The 27,480-nt window shown below is 37.7% G+C and overlaps 1 protein-coding gene across 2 annotated transcripts in view; it reads right to left on the bottom strand.

Moving 5' to 3' along the window:
• Positions 1-9,226: 9,226 nt before the first annotated feature.
• Positions 9,227-27,480, bottom strand: part of LOC140736078 (sodium/potassium-transporting ATPase subunit beta-1-interacting protein 3-like) — a 194,794-nt gene continuing 176,540 nt past the window's right edge. The window contains exons 6-7 of one of the 2 annotated variants that reach the window (XM_073061816.1): positions 15,208-15,292; positions 9,227-13,641 (exon numbers count right to left, since the gene is read on the bottom strand). In XM_073061816.1, coding sequence (XP_072917917.1) covers positions 13,632-13,641; positions 15,208-15,292 — 95 coding nt within the window. In that variant the 3' untranslated portion in view covers positions 9,227-13,631. The remainder of the gene's footprint in view (positions 13,642-15,207; positions 15,293-27,480) is intronic. The other variant, XM_073061817.1, reaches the window with a different exon arrangement.

The following is a 27,480-nucleotide window of genomic DNA, read 5'->3' on the forward strand; positions in this document are numbered from 1 at the left end:
CCTTGTTCTCTAGGTGTGTCATGGCCAAGCGTATGACAGACACTATGGCATGTGTCGTAGAGCGTTTCTGTCAGTAAGCATATTAGTGGGTTCAAACATTGGAAAACAATGAGTGTACAATAAAAAAACTGGACTAAACATTGTAAACAGCATTTTTCTTGGGGTATGAATTGTGACTATTAATGCAGAAGGAACGCGAAATTGAGTCACTAGCTCTTTTGTTTAGTCCATATTGAAAAACTGTTCTGCACACACCTTTGGCCAGGCTGCATGGTTCAGTCTCACCTCTTCTGAGCAGGAATCTCATAAATAATGCACAAAGGATGAAAACATGGCCTTTAGCAGGTCATTTGCTGTTTTTCTTTATGGTTATGAAAAGCAGGTGCAAAATACTGCAATCAGACAGAATTTTAAATATATTTCTTTTTATTTTTTTCACCTGACATATTATAATCATATGTGATAGTTTTATTGTTTCTAATAGTACAATGGCTATAAAATGCATTCATTTATTGTTATTACAATATAACATTATTATATTTTTTCAGATCAAAATCCCCAAATGGTACAAAATACAGAGAGGGTGTTTGCCTAAATAAACTACAGAAATTCCATGGAATTTATCTTTTTGCAGAAATGGTAGGTCTTTCCATGATTCCATATTTGAATCTAGAATAATAGTGTCTAGAGTAATAACTGTCATGTGTCAATTCCAAATTGGGGTGTAAGAAATAAATTATTAATTGAAAGCTGCAAGAACTGCCACTTTAGAATATTCAATTAAGCGACAAATGTTAAAAGAAAACACTATGTTTAGCAATATCATTCACAAATTTGATCTGTTGCTACTTTTTAATTCTACTGCATTATTTTTAAATATTTATGAAAAGGATTTTTCATTTATAATTTATAAGTAGATAGGACAATACAAATACCTTACTAAAGTAAAATTCAAAAACTGAAGTTCACAGTGCACACAGACATTTGACACTTAAGAATTCTAGATCAAAATAACTAAACAACCTTGGTTTAGTGAAAGGTAGGCGTGGATGTGTACCAGCTTTTACAAAAACAGATTACTATTTCATGTTGCAATCATCTGTTTCATAATCCTTTTGTGATAACTTGTTTTACTATCCTTTCCTCTTGCTAGTCTTGTTATGATGTATATCTTCTCCGGCAAGACAAGTCGGCCAAGCTCACTCACTCCCTGTGAGAACCAACTTGCCTTTACAAGCTGCCTCTCAACAGAAACGTTAATAAACTCAGAGATGTAATGTTTGAGAGAATTGCCACATTTTGCCACATAAGATCTTTGTGGTACACCTCCAGCAGTCCAGATAGATCGTGTTGACTCTGCTACCCTCATTATCATTCCTGTAACTTAAGAACCTTAATTAAGTTTCTCAGAGATAATTTTCTTTACAGAAACAGTGTTGGATATACTTAGGAGGATTGAAATATAAGATTTCTAATGATTAAGGATTTTATTTATTAGTGGTCCAGCTAATTACTCCTTACCTACGTATTTGTTTTCAGCATACAACTCTGAGAAAATTGAAGCATGTTGGCAGTATTCCAGTTATCAAGTAATCGAACTATGTCATGGGAGTATTGTTTGTAAAGACTTTCTGGTGTTTGGAACTCTTGCTCAACAGTGCAGAGCAAGTAATACATCTTGAGATTCAAGATTACAATATGATGGCTTGCAGTGATTGGACTTGGAAGACTTTGTTTGGTGAACGAAGCAATTCTTTTGGAGGGAGGTGTGCAGAGGCTTCCAATTAATAATACTCTAATCATCCAAGAAAGTACGCCACTTCACTTGCTTCCTGCAATATCAGCTGTGTAACCATCTGGCTTTCTGATATTCTCTGGGACACACTACTAATGTTGTTTTCTAACTGTAGAGTTGTGAAACACACAATATGCTCCCACAATTAGCAAGATAGTACTGACTGCAAACCGCAAGGCACCTTTGATCGAATCAAGGTACTGGAACTTCTCTTCAGTTCTTAACACTTTCTTATTGTTCCACTCTTCAGTGATACTGATCTTACAAAGTGCTGTCATGTAAGTTGCAAGTTTACCCTCTTGTTCAGCCGTCCTTTCTGGTGTTGAACCAAAGCGGAGACTCTAAATTAAAAAAGCATTGGAAGAGGTCGCCCTAGCATACCATAATTTCACACGTGGGTTTAGTTTGTAATGCATTAAATAGTTATTTAAATTCTGTCTAATACCATTCAATGATGTGAATTTCAGCAATGCTTCATTACACCTCAGTATTGTCATCACTTATGTAATTGTTGTCAATTATTTATGTGCCTGTGACGCTGCTGCATCTAGGCTTTCATTGCACCTACGCATACATGCACTGTACATGTGCATTTGTCATTAAACTTGACTTTGATGAATTTTACTTCATGGCTTCGCACAGATCACACATGGTAACAGGTGACCTCCCAAGTCCAGCCTTTGGTGAAGAGGACCAAATGAATTATCTAGTGACGGCCAAACAACCAAAATCATATTTGATCCTTTGTGTCTGCACTACTTTAATGCACCCTAATAGTTGAACTAGAATTCCCAGATAGACAGCAAATCCTTAGCCAGCATTTAATGCTACTCCTCTGATATGGTCTCATGACGGAGTGTCAAAAACCAACCACTATATTTCAAGTAATTTGACAATATAGTTGTGGGAAAGGAAATCAAACAGTGCTTTTGGATCATTGCCATGTCAATTAACATCATGTCCAAAAATAAACAGATTGTACCCAGTAACCATACTAGGAAGCAAATATATTCCAGGGTGCCCTTTTGATGATGTTGTCAGACTATTCACATTTCATTGCTTCACTCAATTGTCTGGGAGCTCATTTGCCAGGGCAATTTGATTTAAAATGAATTCTTGAAGCAAATACAGCTAAAGAAATGTCTAATGCCATGTATTCATGTAAGTTATTTTTCTTGTTTACTTCTCCTTCAAAGATAAATTATTTCAGCCTGGATGCAATCCTATAATACCAGTCAACCTTAAAGTGCATTTATTTGAGCTCTTTGACTGTCACTTAGAGATTGATGACCATTGCTTGGAACAGTTTTATAAATCCTCAACCACGCCACTAGATGGAGCTCTTTGGGTTGCCTGGACTCTCCTAAAGCTATCGTATTTATAGAATGGCAAAACAAGTTTTTTTTCCTTAAGCCAGGAAACACTTGTTTTAATTCGAATTAAAAATTTTTAAAAATCCCATGTGTTCATAACAGCAAGTCACAGCACTTACACAAAAGAAAGTAGAACATTAATTCCAAGTCCTCCACCCTCTTCCACTCCTGATAAGCACAGAAATCCATGTCTCCTTTGGATTGATTCTGTAGGAAGTGCAACATGCAGGTTAATCAATTGATAGTGTTCAAGTGCTTCAATTACATTTAATTGCAAAGGAAATACAAGATTTAAGCATTTTTATTTTAAATTTGCTATAAATTATTATGTGCTTTAGTTTTTATCTATTAAGCAACACCACCAGCAATATCTGTAGGATTCCTATTGAAGGATTCATAAAATTATGACTGAGATTTGCTCTAAGTATCTGTAAATCAAATTTGCATCGCCTCTGCTGACAGGTATTTCTTGATATAAATAATAATGGCAGTTCATTAGTCTGTGATAATTTATCAACTAAATACAGTAAAACTTTCTTTTCAAACATAAAATAGTTTTTCTTACTTAATGAAATTTAATTGTGTCCCGATAAAGGGTCTTAGCCTGAAACATTGACTGTTCGTTCATTTCCATGGATCCCACCTGATCTGCTTAGTTCCTCCAGTATTTTGTGTGTTTTGCTTTTGATTTCCAGCAGCTGCAGAATTTCATGTGTTTATAATTGCGAATGGTGTCATGATTACTTTTTCTTAACATCTTGGGCAGGTTAGGCCCATAAGTTATTGAGTATACCCTAAGGTAATGCTTTGTGTCATTGATTCTGAAATCCTGAGCTTTGTTAATAATTAACTGTCTTTCTATAGAATAAAGAAGCTTCAATTGCCTATTAAGTGTGAATATTCAAGTTTGATTTGTAGCTACACAGGGACTGAATGGCCTGATTCTGCTCCCATGTTTTATGGTTTCACAGAACCTCTGTCACTTCACTTGTCCTGTCTGTATGCTTCAGTACAGTTCAACAAACCATCACTTCTCCAGTATCATGCTACTGAGCCTTCTCTTCCTGCTCCTGCACATTTAATTCCAGAGACCCATTAGAACCTTTATATTTCTCATCCTATTAACAAAACACACTAGATGCTCATCACCTGAAGTTATTTTCTCCTTTCTGGACCCGACACTCTTTTTGATTTGACAAAAATGTTTCTATTATTATATCTTTCAGAATATTTGAGTGTTTTTCACTATGGTAAAAGCCTTCTATAAATCCATGCTGATATTTTCCAGAAGCTGTCTATGTCCCATTGCTCTACATACTGCTACTTCTCTTCTGCGATGTATAAGAATATCCCTAAAGTGTTCTTACAGAAAGAGGGAGTAAGAGTGATCTAAACATAAAAGAAACATAACAAAAGTGAAGGTAGATATAAACAAAATGGGGGGTGGAGAAACTGCTTTTAAAATAATTATTCATCTGCAAAAATCTGAATTGGATCTGTTAGAGCATTTTTTGGGGTTAGCCCTTATAGCAAGTAACTTCAGCTACCAGTCTTCAGATGCAAATTTATATTGTGGATTAAATGTGAAATGCAGTTCTGAACAATGGGCTTCTAAGAACCCTGAACCAAGTTAACTGGAACAATGATTTAAATTTGATATTTGGATGTCTGTAGTATGGTTGCGAAGAGAGGGGTGTGATGTATTGTAAATATGGAATTGTCTTTGATCTTCAGTATATAAAATTACATGTAGTGTTGGGTTATCCCTCTCCCCCTCACGACTCCAAAAGTTTGTCAGCTTTTTCTGTGAGTGTGTGTATCAAATTAAAAGACTACTTTTCATATTTACTATTTTGCCTCTCCGGTGACTTTGTTCACGTGACAACAGGATCTATTCAGACTTTACTGACTCAGAACCTTTTAGTTTAATCATCAGATCCTGGCAGCTGTTGCACACTATGGTACCAAAAATGATCTAACTCAAGTACAGCGAAAGTCAAAACCTAGAAAGGTAAGAATGGACTCACAATTATTGTGTGGATTGCAACATTTCAGAACCACAAAGAAACATGAGGAAGTGCTTAAAAATAAATACATACTGTCCATTTAGCAGCTTTCACAATCTTGTGTTGCCCTGGAGCAAATACAGCCAATGAAATAGTCTTAAAATCCAACCATTCTTTAATGTAGAAATTCCAGCAGCCAATTATGCACAACATAAAGAATAAAACTATATGTTCCTGTACAATCTGTTTTAATTTTTGACTGAGAGATAAATGATAAGCAAGATACCATTAGTGGAAATTTACTATAGTGCACAATACATTAGCCATATATAAATACATTAATTAGTCTAAATTAATATTGCATTATTAAATAATTGATGAAAAAATGTTTCTTCAATGGGCAATTTATCAAAATGATTATGTGGAGACAGATATGTCACATTATCATAAACTTCATAAAAGTTATAAGGTTCTTTGGAGCAACGGTAGGGACTATGATAAAATATATTTGCAAAAGTAATTCAGAGTTCAAATTAGTGTAGTATTTCTGCATCTTCTAATTCTGTTACAAATATGATGATCCATTCTGGTCTTTAATGAATTACAAGTGATTCTTTGACTCAAGTGAGTATTCTTTAACACAATGAGATATTTGAAGATGCTTCACAAAAGAATTATGAAACAAAATTTGACACAACTACAAGAGTAGATATTACAGATAATGATAAATAGCTTGACAAATAGGTATTATGTAATGTCTTAATTAGATATAAGAGATGGGAAGGTGTTGGCAAAGAATTACTGGTTGTATAACCTCATTAGATGAGGCATAACAGATGGAGCAATTAAATTGAAAGCTACAAAAAAATTGAAGGATTACACTTACTTCGGAAATTTATAAGATTAGAAATTATAAAGGAAGAAATGACACTATGAAGATATTTAGAAACAAGTATTGGGATTTTGAATCCATGATACTCTAACCAGAAACTAATATAGGCCTAACCATTGTGGAGACATTTTTGTTCATTCAATTATTTAATATTGCAATATTAATTTAGACTAATTAATGTATTTATATATGGCTAGTATAGGCCTGTGCAGAATGGTATTGAAATCTGATGTGAGTTAAGACAAAGGTAGCTGAAGTTTGCACAAATTTAATTTTATAGAATGCAGAATTCTACAAATTGAATTGCGCATAGTGGTTCCATTTTGAACAGACATGTTACCTGAAAGCCATAGCAACCTCTAGTGCAATTGCTTCTATGGATTTTCTTGAAAATGATTCTTTATTACCCAAAGTCTTATCTTGTTATTGTGAATTGCCAATATGCTTTTTATGCAGACTACAAGTGTACATAAATGTGAAATAGATTATATCACTATCAAATTATTGGATGGAACATCATTATGAAAAATGCCATATGGACATTCTTGGCAATAATTAAATATCAAATTTACTACTTGAGAAATCTGGATAGTGGAATTTCCTGTCTGCAAAAAATGTAGATCCAATGAATAATGCAAATTTACAGCTAAAATATAAACATTTCAGTCTGTCACTTTTCAACATTTCAAAAGGATACAAACTAGTTTAATTTTATGCTGGATTTCCTGATTAGGAGCCAAAACTTATAAGTACCTGCCAGCCTGCAAATTTCCTCCACTAAGCAATAATTAACTTTCATTTGACATCAGAATCTGCTACTTACAGCTAGCAGACCTTATGCTTCAAATGGACAGGCAGAGTTGCATCTCAGCAAGATAATCATTTTCACTAATTTATGAAGAATTATGTCACAAGAGGTCTTAAAAATATGTCAGACAGGAAGCATAGAACATTAAATTTAAATGCATGTGTGTGAATAATCAACAGAAACCCAGTATTTAAGTTTTTACAAAACCAACAGATATCATTGAATGGTCTTTGAATTGTTGCCTAAAATTAACGTATTTCACTTTCCTCTCGTTGTTCCTTCCCTTCTGTTTTTCTACACCACTATTTCTACTGAAAAAAATTTAGTAGCCCATCACATTCCATTGTTAATAGTGCTAAATAATTAAAAGTAATGGGAGGAGGAAAGGGCTCCTAAAACATTCATCATCATTATTATGTGCCATGTCGTATGACGTGGGCAATCATGGTCTTCCATCTGTCATTAATCTGAGAAGTTCACATGACATTAAACATTAACCTCCTCAATGGTTCAAAGATAATGCCCCGGGGAACTCCTGCATTAATACCATAAGGTTAAGGTGATTGATTTCCAATTATTACAGCCATCCATGTATGCTGTGACTACAACAACAGGTCAGAATTAAACTGTCCTGCCACAAGTGACTTACTTCCTGACACCCTTTTCATTATCTACGAGGAACTAGTCGGAAGAAAAATGGAATACTATCCATTTGCCTGAATGAGTGCAGCATCAACAACACTCAAGTTTAATAGTATTCAGGACAAAAAAAATATTTTAGTGTTATCCCATCCATCTTCCTAAAAATTTAATACTTCCACTGAAGGTGCACAGTGTCTGATGTGTGTACTTCGCACTGTATTTACTCAGCTAAGGTACTCCAACAGTATCTCCAAAGTCCATAAGGTCACTAAAGAGAAAATAGACTTTAGGCACATGGAATTTCACTGCCTGCAGGTTCCCTGCAAAGCACACAGCATCTTGACTTGGAAATGTTCTGTATAGTTGTTACATCATCACTATTATGCATAAATTCTGGAAATCTCATTCCAACAGTACAGTAGGAGAATCTGCACCATAATTATCAATAAATGTTGCCCTCTCTCGTATTGCTAAACCCCACAAAATAAAATAAGTTGAAAAAGCTCCTAAAGGTCTACATTTTTGCACCACCAACATGCCATAGTCGCAGAATACACTCGTTTCAATATGCAAAGCAACTACACATCAGCTATTCCAATTATACATATCTCCCAAACTATCACACCTGTCACCAAGAAGGGCATTTGTGAATGCCATTGTCTGGTGGTTCCTGAGTTACAAACCATTTTGAATTGGCAATTCAGCACTCAGCAGCTTGTGGGAATCCTAATTAAGAGTTAGTAAATTAAATTAATTTTCAAATGAACTAGTACATATGAAGCAGTTTGGCAAATTGACCTAGGCATTATTAATTTCTAAATATATCTCAGCAGATGATACCCCAGAAGATCCCTATATGAAGAGATTACGTATATTTATCTGGTTCCTTGTCATGTATAAAACCAGGATGCTTTCTTTCAGACTCTGCCTTTTCTTTACATATCTTTTCTAAAATTTCAGATATAAATGGACTGAATATAAACTGTTTTCTATGTAATTACACAATAACTTACATGAACATGTCAACCGATCAGCCAGGGTAGTTAGCATGTATTGATTGAACATATATATTCCATTGTACAATGTTAGACTGTATTGGAGTATCATATTCTAGCCAATTTATCAATCAATTTGTTTTCTTTTGTAACTTTTATTGCATTGTTAAAATGTTACAAGTACCTTTCAGAATTTTGAAATATAACCTTGAAAGACCTTTTCAGTGTCTTGCATTTATTTCAGTCTTCCATTTCTTCACATTATTTGTATCAATGCCTAATTCTAATCATTTGTTGAATACTGCAGCCAATTATTGAGATATATTTCACAAAGAGAACAAGAGTTAGACTAAAAGCCAATTTTACATCGTGTGAGTTTGCCAAAAATCCTCATTATTATAAGTTGCTTGTAGTGGCAGCCCAGGAAACCAGACAAAAATAAAGTTGGCACTTGGCTAGCATTTGCTGCATCTGCCCTTTGTTCCTGGAATCTGGTAGCTTTTGTGTTTTGTGTAATACAAAATTAAATGCCTAATAACCATATAATTTAACCATGAGTAAGGAAACAGATGACTGCCTTATTGTGAAAGGATCAAAATGTTGAAATATAGAATTAAATCACATTTGCTCCAAATAAATACATTTCCTGGCTTTCTAAATCTATTAAAAAAACTGCACAAATGCTACATTGAAAGCATAAATGAAAACCTTTGAATATAAAACAACTTCAAAGTTTAATATGTATGAAGAAAATTACAAACCCTGTACAATGGGAAGTACACATTAAAAAGTTGTGAATATTCACATAACAGAAATAATACATTGTTCATCAAATTTTATATAGGAGGCATTGAAGAGGAATTGTAACATTTCAGGGAAACTATTTCCTTCATCCTACATATTCCCACTTAGTATATTTATTAACATTCTACAGTTTCATTAAAGGTTTTGTTTCTGCAGAAATCTTTTTATTTATTACTCAGCACATTAAAATGAAAGAAAGACAACAGTGGAAGACTTCCAATTGACAGAAGCACATGCTAATAAACTGAAAGTTGTGATCTACGATGTCACAATGCACTTTTCAAACACCTTCATTAAAGTGTAACTATACATTATATTACACGATGTGATCATGAATCAACAGCAATAAAATAATGACATAGTATGATTGGATATTTTCTGATGTATACCCACAATTCTGTATCAGAATTATTACAATATCCAAGTAAGCATATTCCCGGTTATGATACCAAACCATTATAACATGAGAGTGTATTATAATAGCACCCATATCATTATGGCATATGTTTTACAAATTGAAATATGGATCTTTCTAACATTTTAGAATATAATGACCCATAAAAGAAACTTAGTGTGTTTTGTAAATTCACTTGCAGTGTGGTGCACTTATACTGTATCAAGTTAACCTTGCTGCGACTGCAGTGTCACCACTGCCACCTGTTTTAAAACTGCTATATTTTTGCAATCAATATTAATTATGGTCTTAATGTATATGCCCATACAACTGTTTTTGAACCTGCCACTCATAGTGCTAGTATTCAAGGTATAGAGCAGAGGCAAGTGAAATGAATACATAAACATCTTTCCTTTCATTTCAAGAGTGAAATAAAAGACTGCATCAAGGACAAAATCGTTGAAAAAGATTATTGAACCCTTTAACTAGTTTGGATCTTTTTTATTGATTTGGCCTTCAGAACTTTATAAATTACTGCTAATATTAGTAAATGTTTACCATGTTCAAATAATATTTTCTATCGGCTGACTGAAAGAATCATTAAAGCTGAATATTTGTTTCCTTTTTTCATCATGTTGATTGGAAATATTCCTGGGTTATAAAGAAACATGGTGTTTGTGGATAGAAAGCAACTTGCTTTCTAATATACTGTGTTGCACATTTGACTACACCCTGGTAAAGACAAAGCTATTTTCTATTTAGATCTATGGAATTCCCTCTTCAATGGTTTGTGTCCTAATTCAACAGTTAATTTCCCTATTTTTTGTAGTTAAAATGCATCACTAAACTGAATGGAAAATGCTGACTTACTGTCCACTGGATGCTTGTTATTATCTTTCCTCTTTTTGCAATACAGCAGTCAAATTTGTCTTATCTGTGTTGTTTTCCATTGCTTTTGTACTGGGGAAGGTCTAACTATTGTGATAAATTATTCTCAATTTCCTTGGTAGCTGGATTAGAAAAATGCTAGATTAATGCAACCATTAGACTATAGTCACTAGTAAAGTTATCACCAAGTTAAGATGTCAGAAGTTCATCAAATATGCTGCATTAAAACTTACATCATTCTTTACTTTCAGATTAAAATGCTCAATTTTTGTTTGCTTCTTACTGAAGACCTGTAAAACAAATAAATATTACTACAATCTTATGTTTAGCATTGTGATATTTTTGCTTCACGTTCTCTTTGATTTGTCCTTGATGGCATATTTTACAGATATATAGTTGATGGCACAATTATTGACCTGCCCCTTTTAATAACTCTAGCAGCAAAGATTTACTGTCAGACAGGTATCCATTGATGCTATAACTGATAAGCACAGACAGTTAGGTCAGGAGCAGGCACTCAAAGACTATTAGAAGTTGAGAAGACAGGTTTCTGAGGCCCCCCGAGTGAACATATTTTTAAACAGATGAGGGCAGTGTTCTCCAAAGGAAGCTTAAATACAAACTTGGCAGATTTGGTCTGTAATCTGATTGGCTTCTTTATCATCCTTCTCACCGAAGTTTTCTCTAAAGTAAGCAGTTACAAAATTGCCCTGGGTGGCACATCATACCTCACTGGCCATAAAATGGCATTGAACTCAATAAAAACAAAAGGCCGAGGATAGCTAGCCACCCTTCACTGCACCACTACTAAACATGATGCTAGAAACTGATGCACAGTGTTGGAGAACTAGCCTGTCCAAATCAGAAAGGTGACCTAGAAACATCAAAATATGTAATCTGAAGCCTAAGAAAGAAGTAATAGATCAGTACTGTCCAGTACGTCTCCATGGCCTCCGTATGATCATGAAGGGCAATCAAAATTTGACATATCCTCAAAGCAGAATATTAATCTTTAAACAAAATGGTACATATTTCTTGAAAAGTGTGTGTGTGTATATATATATATATATAGGTGTAGATCACAAGACTAGGTGTGAAGGACTTTGATAAGATGAATTGAGTTTCCACTGTAAGGTAGTAAATTAAAACTTTTGAAGTATTGCAGTGGTGTGAAATTCTTTATTTTATTTTTACTTAGAGATACAGCTCAGTAAGAGGCCCTTCTGGCCCAATGAGCCTATGCCACCTAATTACACCCATGTGACCAGTTAACCTACTCACCCATACATCTTTGCAATGTGGGAAGAAAGGAGCATCTGAAGAAAACCCCATGCGGCCTCAGAGAAAACGTACACATTCCTTGCAGCAGCAGAGGAAATGAACTTGGGTCGCTGGTGCTGTAAGAGTGTTATGCTAACCACTTCACTACCATGCTCCTCCAACAGATAGCATTTTTTAAAACTGGTGCCTCTTTCATCGTTTCTTACAAAACGTCACCTCTCTCAGTGCTCTAATAAATACTTAAACATATAATATATTTCTTGCCAGCTATACTGTGGGATTGTATACCATCTCTTCCAGGATGGGATGGCAGAATTAAATGATGTACATTAAACACAAGCCAGTATGTTTCCCTTCAAATTAATTTGCAAAGTTATGCAGTTTCCATGGAAAGGGAAAAGTGCTAATATTAATTTCATGTAAACATCAGCTGTTATCTTAATGCTTCACAATTATTAAAATCCTCAAAAATATTAACACTTCTTTGACATTTATTCAAGACCTGGTTTTACAGTCTAATAAATAATGAAATTTCTTATGGTGTCAAATCTGCATGTGCCTCTTAGCTTGAAGATTCGGGGTTCAAATTCCACTCGAGATTTGTGGATGAAAATATAAGCTGGCGTTCCAGTCCTATACCAAGGGACCATAACATTGCTTGAAGTGTTGTCTTCAGATGTGAGGTTAAACTAAGATTCCTTTTGCTCTCTGGCTTAGATGCCAAGGTCATTATGTTCCATGTACGATGTTAAAGCAGTTCTCCATCAAACCACCATCAGTATAACTGATTATCTGACCAATATCACGACCGCAGTTGTGTAGCTTCTTGTGAACAAAATTGCTGCTACATTTTTTTCACATTACAGCAGTGACTACACCTCAAGCAGTGAACATCCTGATACTGTGAACAATACTATACAAAGAAATAACTCTCCGTTTTTGAATTTCAGAACAAGTAGTGTGGTTAAACATACATTACATCTGAGCTCAGTCAGCCATCTATTCTTTAGCGTAGAATGATTATTAAAATTGAAAAGGATTCAATCAAATTTTTTTTTAAAATCACCTAACATGGGGGCGATTTTGTATTTATGAAACAAGACTTGAAAGCCAGCACAAGTGACATCAAAAAGGTCTTTGACATACCACAAATCAAAAAATAATTCACAGTAAAAATGAGTGAAAAACTCTAATGCAAGAAAAGTTGAATGAGATTTGAAGATTTGTTTAAACAAATTTGAACAAACGTTCTGGTAAAACAGAGACAATAATTGTCTGGCAGGATAGAATGTTATTTCTCTATCCCAAGGAAATTAATAGTTCTTCTAATGAACAGCCATTTAGCAAATTGAAGAGAAAATTGGCCACCTATTTTTAGCATCCAGAGTTGACTGTCTTTATTTTCAGAGTATGGGAAATATAAAATGACTAAACTGGGTTTCTTTCCTTAATGTGCTTCAATAACTCTGTAAAATAATTCCCCAGAGTGCTACTGTAGACTCACTGCTTGAATTCCCATTTTCTCTTCTCTCAGATGAGCAAATTTTCATCAATCTAGACAAGGGGAATTATGGCAATTTAAATGAAAAGATGTTTATATTAGAAATGACTGCAAATTGAGGCAATATTGAAAAAGCTAATTGTTTTGAAATGTGATGACTGAAACCAGGTGAGCTGGTGTTTTTGTTATTTCATGTTCTTGTTGCAGTGATCTTCGTCAGCTGAAGAGTTGGTTGTGGAAAAATCTTTTCACTTATGTCGACCTGTAGGGAAAGTAAGACACCATTCTATAAATAAACTGGATTTTACATTTTAAAACCTACCCTTCTCAGCTAAGAACATTGTTTCCTTAACCACATAATCAACTTAGCTAGGTGAGCCATACCATTGTAGTTGGATTCCTCAGCTGAAAAATATGGAACAGTGATGTTGGTTTGTAGGGGAGGAGGGAAGTTCCCCTGGTCAGAAACTCTTTCTAACGACTTGAACTATAGATTGGTGGGTATAAGGTAGCTCATACTTGTCCTATCTTGCCTGCAGTCCCCTACCCCACAACAGATAATCAATCAGCATCATTAGTAATATGTGGACTGAAGCAATGAATTTTCAAGGACTTTCCCATATGTTTGATCATTAACAGAAGGGTTTCTCCATTTCCTGGCATTGAACTTCCAAAAATGGATAATTACATGATGTGCTAATAACCAACAAACTCATTGCACACTCAGACCCATGGCAAGCTCTTTGAAAAGTTGATACTTGAGTATCTATTGTACTAAAGTTACCAGAATCAAAACATATTCAAAACTCATCTATATTTACTTCTTGCTCTTATTTCCCAAGCTGGAAAGACCAAATAAAATGCAATAATCAGGAAATCTCTTCTATTAATGATTTCACATTGCTGTATTAAATACTGAACATGGCTAGTTTATTAAGCCCAAGTAGAATCATCTGACTGGCATTGAACATTGTAACACAAGAGTTCAGACAGGACCTATGTGAAGGAAAAAAAGCTTTAAAAGTAACTTGGAGAATTAACTCCTCCGAATGCTTTATAACAGCAGAAAGTTCAAGGTTACAGTAGAATGCTATCAAAAATATAACTCTACAGGTTATTCATATAGAACACAGACTATTCTGGAATGAAAGGATATTAACAAATAAAAATTTAACTAAGAAATATTAGTTTCTTGGGAAATAGTGATGATATTTCCTCCCACATGCAGTATATACAAATAGGTTCTCACAGTAAACTTCAGTCTGTATACATCAGCATTTGTAACTTTTGCTTAAAATAGTTGAGTCCAATGCTCAGCCTGTTAAAAAGATTTTCAGTATGAACTGCAAGGGAATGAAAGGCTCCAGAACAATTCCATTCCATGTTATGGCAGTCAACTAATACCATCTAATCTTCTTGACCAAATACTTAACAAAGGGAATTATTTAGTACTGAAACGTTCATTTGTTTTACTACTTAAAAGATTCAAAAAGGAGCTAAACTTTGTGTGGTGTGAAGAGAAGAGGTATTTTACACCTCGGAAAGCAAAGGTCCCTAATTTCAGGTACAGTAAATTGAAAGTTTGGATAAACCCAAATTTCCAATTTGTCCTGCAAACCAGTGGGTACCTTACTGGTGGCAGGAGCTTGTACAATGTTTGCCAGTGAATTCTGTGAGGCCTCAGCCTTGTATTCCGGCAGTATCAGAACACCCTCCATTTATGTCAGAGCCTTATTCAGACATGGTTGCTAAAATGGAAAATAGACAGTTCAAAGATTGCATGTTGCAGTACAAAAAAGCCATTATGGTGACATGAGTAATTACTTACAGATAAATTGGCTTTAATAGTACATGAGAGGGTTTCTGAGGCACATGGTAGACGGAGAATGAATCAAATCCACCTATAAAATCAACTGAAATCACAACAAAATTGTAAATAAATAAGATGTATGAAGAACACTTTTCCATGGTTAAAACAAAGCAAACAAACAGCAATTCAAGATGAAAAATATAACAAACTGATCAAGATAAAGCTGAAATGAAAAGAAACCAAAGCCAAGATACAAGAAAATACAGATAATGAAAAGAATTTCATTTTCAACAACAAACTGAAAAAGTATTCCATCAGGTAGATCAGAAATGTTTCTGCTCCAGCAATTCTTATTCGATATCATTTAAAAACCGTGATACATCAATGTTGCAAATTCAAGCAGGCAACTGAATGCAATCAACAAACTGAAAAGTTGAATGACCCTTGTATGACAAACTCCCTCAAACGGGCTGGGACTATCACTGTGAACATTTAAGAAGGATCCTATGATGCCAAGGTGATGTTTGAATTCTATGCTTCACATTTACTATAACTCATTTTGTTATATATTGAAGGTGTGTGAGCTTTGAAGAAGTGCACCTCATTCAACCTCAGACTCAATTATACTTCTTACTCATGACCTCTGGTTCCAAGAATCTATAGCTCTTTAAGTTAGTAATGCACTTTTCAGTTGTTGCTTGGAGACCAACTAGAGAGCAACCAGAAGGGAAAGGAAGGCAACAGCATTTTTTTAAAATTTTCAATTTCAGATTGTTCCTTATTAGCACCAAACTTTTACAAAGATATAAAGGAGCACTGTTACACTCTACTATAGGTGCCAAAGAACTGTGTTTAATTAAGCACTTCCTTGAGCCAGTACAATATCCTCAGCTGTTTTTGTGCAGTTCCTGGTGAACCACCATTCTTGAACCAGTGCAGTCAATAAGATAAGGTTATTTTGGCAGTGCTAATATGTAGGGATATTTCCAAGTGAGGATGATTTTCAATTAGTTGGGAAATATAAAGGCGGTGGACTTCCCATGCCTTGACACTTTTAGGTAATAGAACTTGCAGATTGGGAGCGTTGTTCAAGAAACCACGAGCCGCTGTATTACACATTTAAGGCAGTAAATATTGCATATTTATAATGCCAATGGTGTAAAGTAGAGCTCCATTTTGTAGAAAGGAGACGATAGAAAAATAACCTGGCAGATGTCTTCCAAGATTATGAAAGGTTAGAGTTGGAAAAGATTATTTCTATTTGAGATCAGAAACAAGACCTTTTAATGTGTTAGTCATTAACAATCTAGAAAAAAATACCCAGAGAAAGGGGAGAACTGGGAATTTTGTCACCGCAAGTAATATTGAAGGAAATATAGATGTGCATAGATGAGTTTAAGATATATGCACAAAGATGGGTGCATGAGGGTCAGAAGACAAGGGATGGGATGACATCATTAGGATAGAGTTTGTTGGTATCCTAATGATCTGAAAGTTCTGTCTCTATATTTGGTATCAACAAAGAAATAAATATAGGACAAGTGAATGAAACAGATGAAGTAAAATATGGGAAGATGTGCAATTGACTAACTTATCTAATTGGTGTTAGATGCAGCGATTCCTGACAACAGAATACTGAAAAGTTACTTGGTTAAATGGGATAACAGACTTGAATTTACAGTCACATCGATCATGATCTTACTGTTTCGAAAGGCAGTTTCAATGGGATGAGTGGCCTCGTGTTGCTCTTAATTTGTATGTATGAACATATGCCCTTTTTCTAATTTAATTTCTCTGGCCTTCCACCCAATCATAGACCTTCCCTTTCATTCTTTTTTTTCCTTTCCACTTCGGCTGCATTTCAAACCTTGATTTCCAGCATTTCACAGTCTTGATAAAAGATCATTGACTTAAATTGTTAATTCATTTTCTTAGTTTATAGGTGCTGCCCAAACTTCTGAATGTTTTATGTGGCGTCTTTTTTTAAAATTAGAATTTCTAGCAGTCATAGTATTGCAAGCTTTGCAATGTGAAATATAGGTTATTCAAGAAAATTAAGAGATTTTCCAGAAAATAAAGCACCATAATGTTTCAAAGGTACATTTAATATCAGAGAAATGTATGCAATATACATGTGGAACTGCTTTTCCTTCACAACCATCCATGAAAACAGAGGAGTGCCCCCAAAGAATGAATGACAGTTAAATGTTAGAACCCCAAAGTCCCCCCCAGTTCCCCTCCCTCCCGCGCGTAAGCAGCAGCAAGCAACGATCCCCCTCCCCCACCAGCAAAGTATTATCATTTTTTCTTTCTTATACGTATGCTATCAGAGAATATAGATAGATAAGTAGATACTTTATTGATCCCAAAGGAAATGACAGAGTCACAGTAGCATTACAAGTGCACAGATATACAAATATTAGAAGAGAAGTTAAAAAGAATTTAAAAAAAAAGTTATCTCAAACAGTCTAACAGGAGGGGATCATCACTTCCCCGGCTGTGGGTTGACTCATTATAGAGCCCAATGCCAAGGGTAAGAATGACCTCGTATATCGTTCTTTGGAGCAGCGCAGTTGTCTTAGTCTAATACTAAAAGTGCTCCTCTGTTCAAACAAGAGGGTGAAAAACATTGTTCAGAATTGCCAGGATTTTCCATAGGGTCCTTTTCTCGACCACAGCATCCAGTGTATCCAGTTTGACTCCTATAACAAAGCCAGCCTTTCTAATCAGTTTATTCAGCCTTTTGGCATCACCTGTGTTGATGCCATTGCCCCAGCACACCACCGCATAGAGGATTGTACTGGCAACAACAGACTGGTAGAACATGTGAAGAAGAGGTCTGCATACTCCAAAGGATCTCAGTCTTCTTGGAAAGTAAAGGCAACTCTGGCTCTTCTCGTACACTGTTTTGGTGCTCCACTCAAGTCTGTCATTCAGCTGCACCCCAGGTACTTGCAGATCCTCACCATCAATAGTAATAGGGATCAGTGCAGGCTTAGTCTTCCTAAAGTCCAGTACCATCTCCTTTGTCTTACTAATGTTGAGCAGCAGATGATGCAGCTTGCACCATTTGACAAAGTCCTCCACCAAGGCCCTGTGTTCATCCTCCCGTCCTCCCTTTATACATCCAACTATTGCTGAGTCATCAGAGAATTTCTGTAGATGACATGACTCAGTGTTGTATCTAAAGTCCGAGGTATACAGGGCAAACAGGAAAAGAGCCAATGCAGTCTCTCTGTGGGTGCCCAGTGCTACTTATAGCCACGTTTGATACACAGCTCTGAAATCACATAGACTAGCATCTGCCTGTCAGGTAGTTCATTATCCAGGATACAATGGAAGGGCCAACTGCATTGAACAGTGCTTATCCTCCAGCAAAGAGGGCTGAATGTTATTGAAGACACTTGAGAAATCAAAAAACATGATCCTCACAGTGCTGCCCTGCTTATCCAAATGGGAGTAGGCTCTGTTCAGCGGGTAGGGTAGCTACATAGAAACATAGAAAACCTACAGCACAATACAGGCGCTTCGGCCCACAAAGTTGTGCCGAACATGTCCCTACCTTAGAAATTACTAGGCTTACCTATAGCCCTCTATTTGACTAAGCTCCATGTACCTATCTAAAAGCCTCTTAAAAGACCCTATCATATCTGCCTCCACCACCGTTACCAGCAGCCCATTCCACGCACTCACCACTTTCTGAGCAAAAAACTTACCCCTGACATCTCCTCCGTACCTACTCCCCAGCACCTTAAACCTGTGTCCTCTTGTGGCAACCATTTCAGCCCTGGGAAAAAGCCTCTGACTATCCACACGATCAATGCCTCTCATCATCTTGTATACCTCCAGCAGGTCCCCTCTCATCCTCCTTCACTCTAAGGAGAAAAGGCCAAATGCCTTTTGTCTGAATGCTTATCAGGTATAAATCAGTCCATTTTTTTGTTTTCATACTTGTCTTTGTATCAGTACAAATAAATGCAGTAGTTATAGCCAACCAGCATCAAGAGTATCTGTCCTGGTGAAAGTGCTATTTTATCCCTTTACTTTTTCCTGTACAAATCAATACCTCACCATTTCATGTGACCAGAGTGCGGTCAGACAAATAAAAAATGATGTGCAGGTCCTGTTAAAATAATCAATAGTAGGAGGTTTACTGGTACACAGGACTTTTCTCAGTTTCATTCCTAATTAATTGTGTACTAATTACATTAACTTTGCTGTTCTGTGTGACATTTCAGCTTGCTATGAACTTTGTTCAGGCCTGTATCAATTAGCAGAAATTACTTTGGGTCTACTAACCATGATGTCTCCTCTATGCTCCACTAATTGCATTATTGCTAATTTGCCTTCTTCATTCCACACAACATTGATCTTTTTATTAGCCTGACCCAGAATTGTCTCTATCTTAACATCTCATCTTGTTTCAAAAGCCTTTGGAGAAAGCCATTGACACATTTTTGGCTACGTTTACATAATGAGAGTTAAATGTAATTTGTAAAATAAAAGAGAGGTAACAGTATGTAAATGTCAATTGTACATATAACTGATTTAGAGAGTGAAAGTATATGTTCACATGTTCTACCAGTCTGTTGTTGCCAGCCCAATCTTCTATGTGGTGGTGTGCTGGGGCAATAGTGTCAACACAGGTGATGCCAGCAGGCTCAATAAACTGATTGGAAAGGCTGGTTCTGTTATAGGAGTCAAACTGGACACACTGGAGGCTGTGGTCGAACAAAGCACTCTACAGAAAATCCTGGCAATTCTGGACATTTCTCACCTTGGGATGCCACCTTGGCTGAACAGAGGAGCACTTTAAGTAACAGACTAAGACAAATGCACTGCTCCAAAGAGCGCTATATGAAGTCATTCTTACCCTCGGCCATTAGGCTCTGTAACGAGCCAACCTATAGCCGGGAAGTGATAATCCCTCTCCTATTGGATTGCTTGAGGTAATCTATTTTTATTCTTTTTTACTTCTCTTTTAATATTTGTATATCTGTGCACTTGTAATGTTACTGTGACACTGTAATTTCCGTGGGGATCAATAAGGTATCTATCTAATATTGGAATACATGGCTGAACATAACTGTGTAACATTATATACACAGAATCCCACAGTTGGGCTGCCTGCAGTCCTTCAAGGGGGTTACCAAGTATATACACTGTCAAATTTAAAATAAATCTTCAACAGTGATTTAAAAAAACTTATTAGGCATTGTAGTTGGTATACTCTATCAAACACAAACCATGTGAGAAGACTAATTCACAGTATGTCAATCATTTCATTCCATCGTAGCATTGGGACCTAAATGCAGAAATCACTGCTGATCAGCTTGAAAATGGCAATACTTCTGGTCAAGATGGTGTCTGTGTACAGTGCTCCTGCGGTCAACATCTTCTGGATAGATCATGAAATTATATATTTACCTTCTTTTATGTCTTTTACATTTGTTCTTCATCTTGGATGTGATTCTGGGACTGTTGGAGCCTGTGATTTGCTGTTTGGAGATCATTTGGGTGTTCCAGCACTCTGCAGTCTCCAAGAGGATTCTGGGAGGCAGAGGTGGCAAGCATAGGCAGGCAGCAGGACAGGCCACAAGCTGACGTTCAACTCCATTTTGCCAGTTAAAGCTTTCATTGTCCGCCAATTAAAGCAACAAGCAAGATTGAAACATTGAGGTGAATGTGGAAGCTTGAAGATCATTTGGGACTGCCAGTGCTCTTCAGTCTCCAAGAGGATTCTGAGAGACAGAGGCAGTGTGCACAAGCCTTGCAGCAGGCAGGCTGTGGGATCGAGCATGAGCCGATGTTTGACTACATTTCGCTGATTAAAGCTTCTATTATTCACCGATTAAAGTGACGAAGGAGATTGCAACATCGAGGCGAGTGCGAAGGGTGAGCATCAGCTGCCTATCTTTTGATCACTCTGCTACGAAGAGAAAAAGGCCTGTTGGAGAGTGTTGCACAGGCTTTCTGCATTTTGGATATGGACTTGAACTACAGACTTCTTTCAGACTTATAGTTTTCTATATTCTGTGTTTTTTGCACGATCTTCTTGGTTTTTTTTTGTGTGGAGAGGGGGATTTGGGGTTCGACGTACCTGTTCCATTTTGTTCATTTTTTTTGTGCGGGAGGAAGGATTTGGGGGTTGATGTGCCGGTTCCATTTTGTTTGTTTTTTTGTGGGGAGGGGGGATTTGGGGTTGATGATCGTGCTACCTTTCTTTTCTTTCTTGGTCTCATGGCTACCCAGAGAAGAATTTCGATAATAAATGAACATTTTGATGCACCATCAATAACTCACTCTGAGACGTAAAAGCGAGGTATCGGCTTTTATTGACTGGAAGAAGGAACAAGCAGTGAGTGACCACGGCTCAGACCTCCATCACCTTTATACAGGGGTCAGTGGGAGGAGCCACAGGAGCAGTAATTAGGGGGCGTGTCCAGACAGGTATATGTAGTTCACCACATTTTTGAATCTTTTGAACCTTTGCCTCTGAAACCTGAAATATTAGACGACACCCTGCAATACGTTCACTGGAACACATCAACACAGATAGTCTCTGAAGCTCCTGTCTTAGTTGACCGATTACTGTTAAAAAAGTTACCAGATCAAGATGGCACTGCATACAGTGGCTGTGTTGCGAGCTCCATTCCAAATCTACAGTATACTACTAATTTCTATAATTTTTTTTAGCATTTTCTGTACAAGTAGCTGACAGTCACATCATATATGATAGACTGACCCTTCTGAACATTGGAAAGATGGCATTTACCCACAACGTGCCACCTTTCCAACACTGTGACCCCCTGTTTGTGCGAACCATGGAAGACTAATCACTTACACCACCACTACCTTGGAAGAAGCACCAGAGGTGAGGGAGAAGGGCTGGCATCCTGGTGAGGCTGAGACGGTCCAAATTGGCCACTGTTCCCTAGCATACTCCAGGCTAACGTTCAGTCCCTGGACAACAGGCTTTGTGAACTGAGAGCCAGAATCTCCTATCAGCGGGAAACAAAGGAATGCAATGTTTTGTGCTCCATGGAGACCAAGCTGACAGAGGAGATACCAGATCATGCTGTCGAGCCCTCTGGGTTCTCCCTGTTCCAGCCAGACAGGTTGAAAAACCTTGCTGGGAAGAGTAAAGGAGGAGGGGTACAATTCATGGTCAACAATGCTTGGTGCGGCTCCTGGAATGTGCATGCACTCAGGTCCTTGTTTTCCCCAGACCTAGACTAGCTGCCTAGAGAGTTCACGGATGTTACCATCACAGTGGTGTACATTCTGCCGCAGGTTGAAACTGACCTGGCTCTCAAGGAACTGTACGAGGCCATCACCACGCTGGAGACTGCACACCCAGAGGCCGCCTTCATCATCGCCAGTGACTTTAATGGAGTGTCGCTGACGAAAGTCTCTCCGAAGTTTTGTCAGCACATCCAGGTGAGCACTCGTGGAGATAACACACTTGACCACTGCTACACTCTCTTCTGCAATGCTTACAAAGCTCTCCTTCGCCCAGCTTTTGGAAAATCAGATCACTCTTTGATCCTGCTTTTGCCGACGTACAGGCAGAAGCTGAAACAAGAGGCGGCCATAGTTAAAGCCGTGCACTGTTGGTCCGACCGTTTGACCTCCATGCTGCAGGGCTGCTTCGATGACGTTGACTGGAATGTCTTCCATGATGAGGATGTCTCTGAGTTCACTGATGGAGTCATGGGCTTCATCCGGAAGTGCGTCTTCAATGTTGTCCCCCAGAAGTCGGTCAGGGTCTTCCCAGACCGGAAACCCTGGATCAATAGTTCTGTGTGAGCAGCACTTACAGCGTGACATCGAGCTTACATCGCTGGTGATCATCTAGAGCTCAAGAAAACCAGCTATGATCTGCGCAAAGCTACCCAGGCTGCGAAACAACAATACAGGGACAAGATTGAGTCAAGATTCACAACGAACAGCACACGTGACTTGTGGTGAAGGCTGCACACCATCACAGATTTCAAAGCCAAACGTTGTGGTGCCGCCAACATCGCGGCCTCTCTCCCAGATGAGCTCAAATGCTTTTACGCTCGGTTTGATGTCACTCACTCTGAGCCTCCGAGGAAAGACACCGCTACAACCTGCGACCTCATTATCTCTGAGGCTGACGTACACAGATGTTTCCAAAGAGTGGACAGTCACAAGGCTGCGGGACAAGACGGCATCCCAGAGCAAGTACTCAGGATGTGTGCAGCACAACTGGCAGGTGTGCTTACTGACATTTTTAATCTCTCCCTCCCCCAGTGCCCTCCTGCTTCAAAACATCCACCATTGTCCCTGTACCAAAAAAGACCAAGATAACATGCTTGAACGACTGGCGTCCTGTCGCACTCACCTCGATAATAAGCAAATGCTTTGAGAGGCTGGTCAAGGACTACATCTGCAGCTCGCTACCACCTACACTGGATCCCCTACAATTCACCTACAGACACAACCGATCGACAGACAATGTAATAGCCACAGCTCTACACACTGTCCTTACACATCTGGAGAAGAAGGATGCTTATGTGCGTATGCTGTTCTTGGACTATAGTTCAGCACTCAACACCATAGTTCCATCCAGGCTTGACAAGAAACACAGAGACCTCGGCCTTGACACTGCCTTGTGCAGCTGGATCCTGGACCTCCTGTCAGATTGCCAGAGGTGGTAAGAGTGGGCTCCCTCACTTCCACTCCTTTGACTCTCAATACAGAAGCCCCTCAGGGCTGTGTACTGAGTCCCCTCCTTCACTCCCTGTATACCCATGACTGTATTGCCCCCCACAGCTCCAATCTGCTAATTAAATTTGCCAACAACACTACATTGATTGGCTTATATCAAACAATAACGAGGTGGCCTACAGGGAAGAAGTCATCTCTCTGACAGTCGTGTCAAGAAAACAACCTCTCCCTCAATGTCGCAAAAACAAAGGAGCTGGTTGTGGATTACAGAAGGAATGGAGATGGGCTCACCCCTATTGACATCAATGGATCTGGGGTTGAGAGGGTAAACAACTTTAAGTTCCTCGGCATCCACGTCACCGAGGACTTCATGTGGTCTGTACACACCAGCTGCGTGGTGGAAAAAGGCAAAACAGCGCCTCTTTCACCTCAAACGGTTGAAGAATTTTGGTATGGGCCCCCAAATCCCAAGAGCTTTCTGCAGGGGCACAATTGAAAGCATCCTGTCTGACTGCATCACTGCCCGGTATGGGAACTGGACCTCCCTTAATTGCAGGACTCTGCATATGGTGGTGTGGACAGCCCAGTGCACCTGTAGTTGTGAACGTCCCATGATTAAGGGCAGTTACAAGGACAGGTGCATAAAAAGGGCCTGTAGGATCATTGTGGATCCGAGCCATCCCAACCACAGTCTGTTCCAGTTGCTACCATCCGGGAAATGGTACCACAGCATAAAAGCCAGGACCAACAGGCTCCGGGCCAGCTTCTTCCACCAGGCCATCAGACTGCTTAAATCACGCTGATGTGAGTGTACTCTATATTACATCAACTGTTCTATTTATCATAAATTATTATGATAGCACATTGCACATTTAGGCAAGACGTAACGTAAAGATTTTTACTCCACATGTATGTGAAGGATGTAAGAAATAAAATCAATTCAACTCAATTGCTTGTTTTCAGTTATTAATTCTGACATTGTCACAGCAAAACCAGAGTGCACTGAAAGCATTATTTGTCTGTGGTCATTTCCTCGTGCTGCTACAGGCAGAAGTCTTTCTGGGTTATAGGGGATTTTATACCTAACCATATGATACAGAACCTGAAATGCTTACAATGACATGAGTGGAATAAATGACAAAATATTCTATTTCATAACATGGACCTCCCTCATCTGGAAGAGCATAAAAATGATTTATTTGTCAGGGATTCATCACAATACAGTGCCCTTACTGGCCACATGATGACATGATATATTTAAGTAATTCAGATCTGAAGGACACCATAGAATTGATTTGAGAATTGTATGCAACGCATGGTCAAAAGACACAGTTGAAAGGTTAAAGAAAATGAGACAAATTGCTAACTTTAGTGAATGCAGATAAGTAGAGGTTGTTAAATATGGCAGAGACAACATTTTGTATTGGATTCAGGTTTCTCAGTAATTTGGAAACAGCAACTTGTATAAGTACATGCGACATAATGTATAGGTTTAATAAAGCAGAGTATTCTGGATTGAAGAGTTGTGAATGAAAATGAGTGATGATACAACAGGGAACAAGATATCATTGCCAATACTTAGTGGAAAAAACATCGCAAAGATTTTCACTGCAGACACAATTTACTTCAGGGTAATAAAATGTACGTGATACTATAAGGGAAGCCAATGCAATGAATTCTATAAAAGTCAGAGAGCTGAAACGCGTCAGTCAACTTGAGCGGCTAATTCTGATTTTATACTCCACACAGGTCTTCTTCCACTGAAGTGTGTTACTTCAGCTCACCGTCTCAACGGCCTTTTCTCTACTTCACATATTTATTTAGCTTTCTATATTTATGCTAATTGTCTCAATAACTTATGGGAGGAAATTTCACTTCTTAGTGATTCTGGGTAAAGCTGCTCTCCCTCATCTTCCATGCAATTTTTTATGTGCCCCCCTCCCCCAACCACCTATAGTTCTGGTCTGACCATGATGTGAAAACATCTTCTCCATACCTAACTTACTAAACCAATTCATGGTTTAAAATCTTGCTGCCAAGTTACTCTTCAGCTTCTTCTCAAGAATAAACCTCCACATTAGTTTTGCCTTCTTGCAGTTCTGGTAAAATGCTTGCTAATGATTGGAGCACCTTGGCTAGTAGCTCTATATCCTTAAGAGAACATGGAGATTAGAATAATGCCTAAATAATTGTTTATAGTATCCAGTGTTTTCTCTCCTCTATAAAACCAATTAAAGGACCTCAATTTTCACACATCTGGACAAACTGAGGTAACAAATTGAATTACCAGCAGCCTTACATCTTGATCCTCCTGTGTGTAATCTGATGCTAGGTATGGATACTCAACATCAACATTAAAACTTAATTCATATGACATATAAGTACTTCTTGGGTAACAAGTAGAACTGTTGGCATGAAATGAATTGTTACAGATTTTAAGTTGGATTATGTTTGATGTTTCACCTATCCTCAGACAAGGTCGAAACGTTTAAATCCTGAATTAGGGATAGATGCTTCCACATAAAATGTATTGCCAGCTTCACTGTTGACTCATGATCAGAGTATTGTGGGTTGAATTCCCTGGCTGGTCTTGACTCCACTTTCTAAGATTCTTGGTTAAATGATCATCTCCAGTCTTAATTCAGGCACTTCAGTTTTGTATGTGCATCATATGATGCGTGGCATTATTGAGTAAAAACTGTGGCAATAGTTGCTGAGGTGCTAGAATCATCTTTGATATTTGTATATTCCAAAGAATTCTCTGGTGCAACCCTGTGATGAAGCAAATAAACAAATCCGACTATGCCAGCATCCTAATAGCATTTTATTAAAAGTAAACAATCTCAGCCAGCCTTGCCCAGTTTCTTTGAAACAAACCTCAGATACCTTCATAGATTAAAGAGAAACTGATGCATAGTTAACAGGTGAAAGGTGCATCTTTAAAGCAGTTCTCACTTTTGGAGAACAGCTTGTAGCTGGCTATGTTATTTTAAGTTATTCAAAAACACAAATGTGTGTACAATGGCTTCCAAAAGTGCTTTACTTTCCAGAATTCATTCTGACAATGTTCCAGAAAATTGGAGGATCTTTGAGTTAGATTGACAAAACTATGCTTGTGGCAATGAAGCAGTAGCAGATGATGGAAAGCATCCAGGTAATAACACATTTTACTCTGAAGGGTAGAAATGTTTAAAGGTTAATCGATTTGGACAAAGGGGGCCAAAAAGGGGATGGAGACAAACTAGTACATGTGTTTGGAGGTTATACCTGCACTAATAAACTTGCAAACACTTTCCCTTTGAGAGCATCAATTCAACATTTGAATCCAGGGAGCTGGAAAATCAAGACTAGTATGGAATAGCATTACAAAAACTTACTGAATGATATAAGTTTCATAGAATTACACAAGACGAAAAACTCAGTGAAAGGTATGTTTACAATTGCTGACGAGAGTGGGAAATTTTGAGAAGTTAACCTAACCTTTTAAAAAAAGTGAGATTTGTCAGATGTCAGAGAGCAGAAAGGTAAAGGAAAGTCAGTGGATATTGTTTACTTGGATTTTCAGAAGGCCTTTAACAGAGTGCTGCACTGCACATG

Source organism: Hemitrygon akajei, chromosome 11 (genome assembly GCF_048418815.1).
Source record: "Hemitrygon akajei chromosome 11, sHemAka1.3, whole genome shotgun sequence".
Classification (NCBI taxonomy): Eukaryota; Metazoa; Chordata; class Chondrichthyes; order Myliobatiformes; family Dasyatidae; genus Hemitrygon; species Hemitrygon akajei.